This window comes from Canis aureus, chromosome 29 (genome assembly GCF_053574225.1).
Source record: "Canis aureus isolate CA01 chromosome 29, VMU_Caureus_v.1.0, whole genome shotgun sequence".
Lineage (NCBI taxonomy): Eukaryota > Metazoa > Chordata > Mammalia > Carnivora > Canidae > Canis > Canis aureus.
Window position 1 is genome coordinate 36,736,366 of NC_135639.1, and position 12,212 is coordinate 36,748,577.

Here is a 12,212-nt window from a genome sequence, read left to right on the forward strand (position 1 = left end):
GAATACAGAGCTCACAGAAAAATACAAATGGCTTTTAAACAAAAAGATCCTCACTCATAATTAGAAAAATGCAAATCAGAATTATAGTGAGATATGTGCTCTTCACCTGTCAAATTAGAAATATCAAAAAGTGGGACACCTGGGTAGCTCAGTTGTTAAGCATCTGCCTTTTGGCTCAGGGTGTAATCCTGGAGTACCGGGATCAAGTCCCACACCCAGCTCCCTGCACAGAGCCTGCTTCTCCCGCTGCCTATTTCTCTGCCTCTCTCTCTGTGTCTCTCATGAATGAATGAATGAATGAATAAATAAATAAATAAATAACATCTTTTAAAAAAAAGGAATATCAGAAAGTATGACAAAATACTATTTTGTGGATAGAGTGGAAAAAGTACTCTCTTATTCTCATATGTTACTTCCAGCTTATGATCTGGCATAAAGTGCATAATAAATATCAAAATTACAATGTACAAACCAGTGACCCATAAATTCTACTCATGGAATGACTTATAAATGTTCAAATGATTTTGCTACATAAGCTCAATCAGATGATGAAATTATCTGAACTGTCCAACAATACAGGACCAATTAACTAATGGTAAATATAATTTTGTAGTCACAAAATAGCTCATTTAACTATTATTACCCTGATATGACAGCTAAGACACACTATTAAGTAAAAAAAATAACTAAGATTCACAGCAGTGTTTACAGGATGTTTTCATTTTTTCACAAGAAGAGAAAAAAATCACACAAAGAGGAAGAAGTAAAAAGAAAGCAACCTGTGTCATTTGATGACTTGAAGAGAAACTTGATGGCTGGGAGGGTTAGGACGGAGTTTTTTTCTCATTGTATATACTTTTGTATATTTTGCATTTGGAATCAGTGATTGTGTTTCAAATCTATTTTAAAATTAAAGTAGATAAAAACTGTTACAACTATACAGCATACTCTCATGAATATTTTCTGCAAACAAAGTTTGCTTTTTACTTTTTGGGGGGAATTCAACTTAGAAGTCCTTAAAAGGAAAAAAAAGGATTCTAATCCTACATGAGGTATATTTCTTTTTTTGAAATTTATAAAGTTTTTTATTTTAATTCCAGTAGTTAACATAAAGTGTTACAATAGTTTCAGTGATTCAACATTTCTATACATTACTCAGTGCCCATCATGATAAGTGTACTCTTAATCCATCACCTATTTTACTCATACCTCCACCAACCTCTCCCACATATTTTTCTTAATGTTGGACATTCCTCACTTTGTTTAAGCTGGCTAAATTTTCTTTTGTGAAACACGGCATTCTCATCATTTTTAAAAAATTTATGGAGTTGATAAATGTTGTTTAATTCTAAAATCAGTGTCTAAAAATTGTGCTATATAGGGACGGGATGCCTGGGTGGCTCAGAGGTTTAGTACCGCCTTCGGCCCAGGGCGTGATCCTGGAGACCCGGGATCGAGTCCTGCGTCGGGCTCCCTGCATGGAGCCTACTTCTCCCTCTGCCTGTGTCTGTGTCTCTGCCTCTCTCTCTCTTTCTCTGTGTGTGTGTGTGTGTGTGTGTGTCATGAATAAATAAATAAATCTTTTAAAAAAATAAAATAAAAATGTGCTATATAATGAAAACAATATTTGTTATTTAAACTGGCCATGCAACTTTTAAATAAACCTACCTCTTTCTGTACTTGCTCAATCTGTTTTTTGGCATCAGCGAGTTTCTCTTTCAGCTCAGCATAATCTTCTTCCTTCCTCTGAAGATCTGCTTTTAGATTCTGTATAAGAGCAGAGCTTGCAGATAGCTCCTCTTTCAACCTAAAGAACAAATCATTTTTCTATAATGACACACTACAAATCATATAGGATCATACATGTGAGCTAGTAACAATCTAAAAAATTCTATATTTTCACAAACTTGAAATATCTTATTAACGAATGAGTCCTTTGGAGAGGATTTCATGTGATTTTATAAACAGATTTTTGCATATAACTTTTGGTTCCAAGGGTTTAGTTGAAATAAGATCTTTACTCTTCAAACATGCTATATTTTACTAAATTAATTTATATACACTTAAATTATTTAAAAGCTAGAGGAAAATCAATAAAATACACACTTTGCACATTTTTAAACATTTTAATAACATTTATCTTACTTCTCTGCTGTATGCCAGCTGGTTTCCTTTTCTTCTTCTTTTAACTTAAGTGAATGCTTTGCATCTTGCAAATTACTTGTTAATTGTGAGATTTCTTCTTTCAATTTGACTTCCCTTTCACTTAAATCTTTGGTGTTTTTGATAGAATCCTGAAGATTTGCTTGAAAATCTTTCAGATTTCTTTCTAGCTTTAAGATGATAGATTCCTTTTCCAAAATTTCTTGTTCCAACTTGGCTGAATGACTACATTCATCTTTGTGAGTTTCTAAGATTGCTTCAAGTTCCTTTATTTTCACCTTATAGCAAGTAATATCTTGTGTAAGTTCTGAAAGTGCTCTCTTCCCTTCAACTACGTGTTGTACTTGAACATCAAGAGAAGTGTTTTTTTCTTGCAATTCTTGTTTCAACTGCTGTATAAGATTTTCTTTTTCCTTTAGTAGGTCACCTTTATTTTTATTCTCCCTCTCCTCTATTTTTAGTCTATTGTTTTCATCCATACAACCTTTTAATTCTGCCTGTAATTTTTCAATTTGTTGTTCCAGTTCCTGGATCTGGTGACTTTTTTTGGAAGAGCCCTTTACAATTTCCTTACATTCCTCCCAAATGGCTTCAATACTAGAGTGAAAAGAACTTTTCCTACGGAGTTCTTGAGTACCATATTCTTTAACCTGCTTACTTACCAAATTATCATTATCTAAAAGGTGTTTATCCTCTTGGGAACCACTTGACAGATCCCTGAAATTGAGTAAATCTATGTTTGAGATCTGAGAAACTGAATCAAGCCTTCGTAGTTCATCTATTTTTGCTTGCATTAATTGTATTTGTGAAACATTGTTTGTGATGTTTCTCCTCGCAGTTTCTATCTCCTTTGACAATTTCACAATCTTTTCCTCCTGTTCTTGATTTATACCTCTCTGCACATGTAATTCAGAAATTGCATTATCATAATTCGACTGAATTTGCTGGACCTCTATACTTAAAGTAAAACTTTTTTTTTCAGAAAAAGAAAGTTCCTGCTGTAAGCTAATAATCTTTTTATTTAATTCTGCTTTTTCTTCCTTTTCATTTTTAAGTTCATTTTTAGCAGTAAGTAAACATGTTTTCAGCTCTTTATTATTTTCTTGTAAAATTCTAATGTCTTCATCTTCTGAAATGTTCTTTGGCATTTCTTCACTTTTCTTTTCATCTTCAGTGATAGCTGGACTAACATGTAGAGGTCCTTTAAAAATAAGAAAATTGTTTATAAAAATAAAATTATTATTAATCTGTCAAACATCTAAAACCAAAAGTTACCATTTTAAGCCAATATTAAAACATACCAAAAATATGAAAGCAAACTTTTAATGTAAAACAAAAATAAGCCACAGAATGAGAAAAAAAAAACAAAAAACAGGGACACCTGGGTGGCTCAGTGGTTGAGCATCTGCCTTTGGCTCAGGGCACAATCCAAGGTCAGGGGATCAAGTCCCACATCAGGCTCCTCATGAGGAGCCTGCTTCTCCCTCTGCCTATGTCTCAGCCTCTCTTTGTTTCTCATGATTAAATAAATAAAATCTTAAAAAAAAAAATGAAAAAACAGGTTACAAAATACACACCTATATAAACCCATATAAGCCCATTTATGTAAAAACTACAGTTCCTTCAATTAATGCAGAAAAAGCATTACCAGTTGTTTCTATTTTCTTTTAATAACTTCCAATATTCTTTCAATTTTTTTACTACAAATCTTTATCATTATAATATGAGACAGAGAGGTGGGACACCTGGGTGGCTCAGTAGTTGAGCATCTGCCTTTGGCTTAGGCCTGATCCCAGGGAGCTGGGATTGAGTCCCAGATCGGGCTCCCCACAGGGAGCCTGCTTCTCCCTCTGCCTATGTATGTCTCTGCCTCTCTGTCTTTCAGGATTAAATAAAATCTTTAAAAAAAAAAATGGGACAGAGGAAAGGAAATTAGATGAGACACCCCAAGGCACAGATATTCCAAATCCTAAAGATAATTTTAAAGCACAATTATAGTACAGATCTTCTAAATGAATGACTTGAAAACTGAGTACATTATATTTTCACAGCTAAAATTAGGGGGTAAATGGTTGAAATTCTGGGAACTCTCATGCAGCCTTACCCTTCACTAGCTGTATAACTGTCAAACTCCTTAACCTTATGACCACTTCCTCGAATATAAAACAGAAACATCACCTATCTCAATTTCCATAGTATATATGCAAAAACAAACTTTATTAGTAAATCTTACTTTTTCAAATACAATCCATAATCATTTCCTTCACACAACTGTCTAAATGCTCCTATACAGCTATAATTTTACAATCCCCTTATGCAATTCTAAGATCTCTTTTCTTTAATACAGACTATTTTAAAAGCTCAGTAAGGTTTTATTATGTATAACTTATATTGTCTCCTCTGCCTCAAAGGGTATGGGGAAAAATATGCCCTTCCCTTTGTTGTAGAGCCCCACTTTCTTCAAAGCCGATGAGTGTATTTTTAAAGCTTTTATGTTTGTAGTTACATTTTCCTAATTTACTGCCTCAGGATTTGTAATTTAGTCTAAGGATTCCAGCTGCTCTTGAATCTTAAAGATTTACCCTATTTTTATAACACTTGTCCACTTACTCTTAAGGATTTTTTTAATAATCTTCAACCATTATTCTTCCATCAGATTGTCTCCTAACATCTTCTTTTTTTAAGATTCCATTTATTTATTTGAGAGAAAGAGAACATGAGTAGGGGAGTGAGGGTGGGGAACAGAGGGAGAAGCAGACTCCCCACTGAGCAGGGAGCTAGATGCAGGGCTTGATCCCAGAACCCTGAGATTACAACCCCAGCTGCAGACAGACACCCAATCAACTCCATCCAGGAGCCCCATCTCCTAACATCTTACAAAATTGCAGCAAGTCATCCCACAGTGGAATGACCCCATCTTTTCTACTGGTTCAGATGTCTGTTCTGAACTTTCCATTTAATAGAATTCTCTACTTATGATGTTATTTTTATACATATGACTTCATCAGTGGAAATGACTAATTAAGAAAACTAAATGAGGATGGATTTTTTTTCATAACTTAGAAATGTTTCTTCAAAAAAGAATCCTCTTGCTCTTTAAAAAAACAAGCTATAAAATTGTCTGAAACCTTCATCAGGAAAGAGATAGGATCTAAGCAAATTTAAAATGACAACAATCAAAAATTCAGAACTCACAAAGATAGATCCTATCTATCCTAAGTCAAGAGATTTGAGTCATACCATATGGATATAGTCCCTAAACCCTGAAGTGAGTACAGAAAGCTCAATAAAACTTTTGTGATCAAGAAATGTTCTTCTTTTAATTTTACTATATAGTTTAAGAACTAGGATGATTACATAATAAGGCAAACCAAACTAATTAGTTTTGTACCCTTCAACATGGATGGGACTAGAGGGTATTATGCTGAGTGAAGTAAGTCAATTGGAGAAGGGCAATCATCATATGGTTTCACTTACATATGGAATATAAGAAATAGTGAAAGGGATTATAAAGGAAAGGAGGGATTACAAGGTAAAAGGGATTATAAGGGAAAGGAGGGGAACTGAGTGGGAAAAATCAGAAAAGGAGACAAACCATGAGAGACTCCTAACTCTGGGAAACAAAGGGTTACGGAAGGGGAGATGGGCAGGGGGTTGGAGCAACTGGGTGTCGGGCACTGAGGAGGGCACTTGATGGGATGAGCACTGGGTGTTATAAACAAATTGGCAAATTGAATTTAAATTTTTAAAAAAATTTAGTTTTGTACCTGATTTTTTTCAGATATTCATACTATTCTTTCAGAAAGTTTTAAATGTTCTATATCAAAAGATTTATAGAACATATTCAGGACAGCCTTGACAGGGAGAAATTAAAGTATTAGTCCAGCAATAGAGATGGGCAAACTCTTAAGGATCTACTGTTAACTGATAAAAACTAAACATAAACAACAAAAAAAGAATGCAATTAACACTGTAATTCAATATTTATACTACATTCAACCTATATTTACACTGCTTATATCTTGTTACAATAATTACAGCTTTAGCTGAAAAATCACAAGTGGACTATACCATGTCTCTGGTTTGTCTTTTTTATTGCTATTGAAAACTTTATTTCTCAAACTGTTTACACGACTAGCTTTCCCAAAGTACAGATTCAATGACCTCAAACAAGCAAATTCATAGGGAAATGGCTTTGCATTCCCTTTTAAGAAGAGAACAAGCATCCTAAGAAACTATCAACCCCCTGATCTTATCCTACTGGTTACTGGAGTCACTTATTTTATTCTAGGGATTTTTTAGTAGGAGGCAAAAGGAAGGAGAGTGGTTATAGCTATGATATTCATAGGATACCTTATGTAATCCTGGTAGTCTCTAATAACACAAATAATTGAGAAATAGTGGTTGTGAATTTAAGGAGAAAAAAATATTTTGTGTTACCTAAACTTACTTAAATCTACCCACATCAAAATTATTTATAGCTAACAACTATAGTTCTTAAATATGGTTCTTTAAGAATAGGCTACATTTAGAATTAGTCCCATTGCGTGTTTCACTTGTTACTGGCCACTTCTATTTCCTAGTGACCTACTGATCCTACATTGTCAGCCACTCTTTGGTACTGACCAAAGTGAAAGGCAGAGAGGAACAGTGTTGCGAAAAAATCATAACAAGGTTGTCCTCCCAGCAGCAAAGGGACCCCTCCTTCAACAGATAACAGAAGGCATATGCGTATTAATCTCGATTTATTAGCTCACACAAGCACTCTAGAACATATCTAATGTTATACTATCATCTAAGGTATGTACTTTTGAAAACATTCATTTTACTGAAGTTCTATGATGGTTTATTATGTTGGTGTACTACCCAGGTGTTTTCATACTTGACCTCAGGAGGCAGGTAGTACTTATTCTACTTTACTAATGACAAAAGTTAAGACTTAACTTACCCATTTTTCTCAGGGTGAAGCAGCTACTTAAGTTTCTAAAGCTAATGTTCCTAAACCTTCTCTTAGAAAGTTCTTACTCGCTGTATCGTTATACAAGTTTTCTAAAAGAAATAATAGCTTAGAGAGAACATAAAAGCTGATCTATTCTTCCACATAGATAAGGACATGTACCATACAGTAAGCATTCACCTACTTTTTTGGTAATTTCATAGTAAATACAATAACTTGAGCATATATATCTTTTATAATGTTCAGCTCAAAGTCTTACTGTCAAATGTCCTTTTATAGAAGGAATAAGTATGAGGAGATTCTGGCATAAAAAGGTATTATAATTACAAAAATAGAAGTGATGTTTTAACTACCATAAGCACAGAACTAAAAAGAATCATAGGCATGCAAGACATGATAAAAACACAGTATCTAAAAATATTTTATTAAAATAAAAGACAGCTGTAAATACATACACACATCTTCTAGGCTGTCTATTAACATGTTAGGATAAAAATCAGTGACATGGGGATGCCGGGATGGCTCAGCGGTTGAGTGTCTGCCTTTAGCCCAGGGCCTGATCCTGAAGTCCCGGGATCAAGGTCCACATCAGGCTTCCTGCGTGGAGCCTGCTTCTCCCTCTGCCTGCATCTCTGCATCTCTCTCTCTCTCTCTCTCAAATAAATAAATAAAATCTTTAAAAAAAAAAAAAATCAGTGACATGTACATTTCCTCAGGTTTTTTCCTTAAATAAGTAAATTTCCTCCTATTTGCAACTTTTCCCATTACAGCAGTTCTACTGACAAGTGAAGTAGTACCTTTTTTTGCTGGTGGCTCTTCTAATTGAAGTTCATTTTTATTTATTCTTTTTCTTCCCAAATCAGTTTTGGTTTTGTCATCCTTAGGCACTTCAACTGTTTCATTAGAAGTCAACTTATTGTTTTTTACTAAAGAAGATGTACCAGCCTCATCCTAAAATAAAATTAAAATAAAGATTAGTTCACATATAAATCATGTTTCTGTAGTGTATCATAAAAATTTTATTTTCAAATTTGTTGAAACATTTTCTAAGATTTCTTAAGTCTCACCCTAAAATAACTGATGGCTTTGGCAAGTGAGTAATATTAACTTGTACATTCAGTAAGGAAAACTAAAACACGTGTCTTAAAAGTCAGTTAAGCACGTAGTTTTACCCTGATACCTAAAAACAAATTCATCCTTATGGGCTAGAAACTTGCTTGGGGATAACTGGAGAACCCTAAAACACCCCTAAGTCACTATTCAAAATGTGCTTTGAAAAGAAAAATACAACACTATAACAAAATTGTTTCTTATAGATACTTGAACTTAAAATCTTGAGGTCCCATTCTAGAAACTCAACAATTGTTTTGTTACCAAAGCCTCTCAAAGATAAGCATTTTTTAACACTCTAACAACTCCTAGAAAAATAGTTTTGGCCTTAGCTTCTAGCCTATGTATATTTAAAGATATACAGTCTGCATACAGCCTGAAAACTGAGTCCCTAGCTTATCTAAACAATAAAAATCACTTAGATTTTTATTTTTTAAGGCAAATACTATGCCTCCCTAAAAGGCTAGCAGGAAAAAAAGATACAATTTACTATTATTCAGAAAAAGGAAGGGTGAAACTCATCAGTTAAGCACAAGTCTATAAAGTAAAGGTATGGTAAAGGCAGGGATTTGTTTTTAAATGCAAAGATGACTTAAAACCCTTCATGCTGGTAGCAATCCATGGGGGGGCAGGGAATAGTGTATGTAAAAAACAAAATGCTGGGTGCTCGGGTGGCTCAGTGAGTTAAGAGTCTGCCTTTGGCTCAGGTCATAATTACAGGCTCCTGGGATGGAGTTCCAAGTAGGTCCTCCCTGCTCAGCAAGGAGTCTGCTTCTACCTCTGCCGCCCCCCCACCCCACCCCTACAGCTGGTGCCCATTTTCTCTCTCTTTCTCAAGAATAAATAAATAAAATCTTTTTAAAAAGAAGAAAGCAAAATGCCATTTTACATCAAAAATCAAACATTTTATGCAGGAGATATATATGAGATAGATGCCTTTTTTATTTTTTTTTAATTTTTTAAAGTTTTTATTTTTTATTGTTTGATGGTGTCAGAAATGATGTTTTGTTTTGTTTTGTTTTTTAAGATTTTATTTATTCATGAAAGACACGGAGACATATGCAGAGGGAGAAGCAGGCTCCATGCAGGGAGCCCAATGTGGGACTCGAACCTGGGACTCCGGGATGATGCCCCAAGCCAAAGGCAGATGCTCAAAGGCTGAGCCACCCAGGGGTCCCACCCAGGCATCCTGATGAGATAGATGCCTTTTTTAAATCATAAAGTAATGAGGGTGGTTTTTTTTTTTAAGTTTTGTTAGATATCCCTAAACAGAGAATGTCATAAAGAAAAACCTCTACTCATTCTCACAATTAGTCCCCTGGTGTCACTGAGAAATAACAAAATCCTAGAATAGACAGATCACACCTCTGACAAAGCCTAAGAGTTTTCAAATAGTCCATGACAGGTTCAAGTTGCCTCTTTCCTCACTCTTAGACCTCTCAAAATGATCTGACCATTTTTTTCCCTCCTTCAAATTATACAACTTCATTAAAAAAAAAAAAATCTATCCTCCACAACTGTTTTTGAAAGGAATCTTTCCTGCCCCTAGAGTATGCTTGGTTGGGAGGATGACCAAGAACCACCATTCAAAATAAACTTTTTTATCATTAGGAAGAGTGTGTTTTCAAGACAAGCTTTGGAACAGTGACCCCAGATCAACAGTTAACATCACATTCAGATTAAGTTCCAAATTACTTTGCATTTATTTACATATTTATGTAAACAATTTCGCACATTGTTTTAACTGAGGGTAACAGAATCTAGAACCTACCCAAAAAGTTTATTTACAGGCAAGGACTATTAAGTTAGGAATACTGTAAATTTAAAGTCCTTTTTTACTAATACTTAAACATGACCTAACACACTGTGGTATATAAACATACTATAGAAATAAATAGAATTCCAGCTTGATTTTCCAACAATCCTGGAAGGCCAGCATAGCTATGAACTACCCCTTCCCCCTAATTTGAACTGGCTAAATTTTATTCATCCTTTACAGATCAACTTAATCATTTTCATCTCCAGAAAGTAGTCCCTAAACATACACCTATTCTCAGCTTCTTGCATATACTGACTACCACTGCACATTGCATTCTAATTCTGTTTATGCGGTTTCTCTCTTATTGAAGAGTCATTTAGGGGACCAGTTTTTATTCATCTATATAATTCTCAAATCTAACACACAGTACCTGGCCCCCAAGAGACACTCAACAACTGTTTCTTGCCTGAAATAAATAATTTTATGCTTCTCATTCTTGCTCTTCTCCTTATTACAAGGATGTCTCTTCCAGTTCAGGTACAAAAAAAGTCAGACTGAATAATGCATCTAATGAATATCAAAATAGAGGTCTGCTACCAGAGATTAGACAGAAGATAAGCTACTCTTCCAGAATGCTTCTTATTCATCCCTATAATATCAAAAGCCCCCCGAATGTTGAGATGATTTAGAAAATAGTGGTGGGTATTGGACCTTGACTGTCAAGATAGAAAGTCAACAGCCACTTTTTACAAGATACCAATCATGGGCAGCCCGGGTGGCTCAGCGGTTTAGCGCCTACCTTCGGCCCGGGGTGTGATCCTGGAGAACCGGGATCGAGTCCCACGTCAGGCTCCCTGCATAGAGCCTTCTTCTCCCTCTGCCTGTGTCTCTGCCTCTCTCTGTGTGTCTCTCATGAATAAATAAATAAAATCTTAAAAAAAAAAAAAAAAGATACCAATCGTGCCTCATCTGGTCAGAGAAAAGACACACAAAAGCACCTCCAAACAAAGCAGAGAGGTTTGGCTATTAGTTTACTCAGCCTACTATGTCTATATATTCTGCCTTTTCAAATTCAAACAACAATCTAAAGGAGTTTACAATAAAAAACATAAAAGAAAACTAAAACCATTGTTTTAAAAAAGAGGATTAGAAGACAGGCTAATTATCCTAACTAAATATGAAATTACCCCAATTTGTACTTCTAAAACCCTTAAAGGCTTTTACATGGCATAGTAAATGCAATTTTTTAAAATAATTTAAGAAGAAAATATCTTCGTTATTAAGCATATGAACATTAGCAAACAATTCATTTAATAAAAATAAATCTCTAGCAAAAAAAACCCTAACTCCACTGAATTTCACTTATAGTTCTATATTCAGACACAGAAATACAGACAGGTACAGTGATAGAGATAGAAAGAAATATCTATGACCTGCAGATATCTAAGCACATTAAGTTCCTTTTGCCCTCCAACTAGCTAAGGCTTATACTTCCAAGAACAAAATATTCTTCTCTCTCATGTATGTGAAGCACTGCCAGGATAGTTTGTGGATGTTATGTTCAAAGAAGACAAATGCCCTCTTGCAAGTTCTCAAAAACTCAGATTTGCATGATGCTAAACTAAAACCAACACAAAAATAAGCAATTAAACATTCTTAAATTAATCTAAGCTATATAAGCTATTTTAAATTATTTTATTTTGAACTAAAACAGACTTTTTAATGTATATTATAAGGCAGACAAAGTTAAATTCTTACAGTGCTTGCAAATGTGTTTTCTGTATGAAATTTTAGGTTCTGAAATTTGATTATATCCTCTTTTTGATCATTTATATCTATCAACTCTTGAATTCTTTGATTCTAGTATTTTTTTGAAAAGAAGAAAAACAGCAATGTAGTAAATATATTTTAGAATAGATAAAATGCAAGTTATGATGCAATTTTTGAAATCCTTCAAATTTTAATAGTAGTATAAGGCATATATGTTATACTTTATATGTTAGTGAAGCATAAAGAGTACTTAGTAAGTATTCTATAAAAATAAATACATATACAGGTGCCTGGGTAGCTCAGTTGGTTAAGCATCTGACTCTTGGTTGCAGCTCAGGTCACAATCTCAGGGTCCTGGGATTAAGCCCCATAACAGATTCTGTGCTCAGCAGGAAGTCTGCTTCAGATTCTCTTTCTCCCTCTCCCTTTGTGTCTCCCCTCCCCTGCTAATGC

General features: G+C 34.5%; 1 protein-coding gene across 6 annotated transcripts in view; it reads right to left on the bottom strand.

Moving 5' to 3' along the window:
* Positions 1-12,212, bottom strand: part of KIF20B (kinesin family member 20B) — an 80,953-nt gene that overhangs the window by 40,968 nt on the left and 27,773 nt on the right. For all 6 annotated transcript variants that reach the window (XM_077878437.1, XM_077878439.1, XM_077878436.1 and 3 more), the window contains 3 exons: positions 7,918-8,071; positions 2,146-3,364; positions 1,669-1,807 (listed from right to left, as the gene is read on the bottom strand). In XM_077878437.1, coding sequence (XP_077734563.1) covers positions 1,669-1,807; positions 2,146-3,364; positions 7,918-8,071 — 1,512 coding nt within the window. The remainder of the gene's footprint in view (positions 1-1,668; positions 1,808-2,145; positions 3,365-7,917; positions 8,072-12,212) is intronic.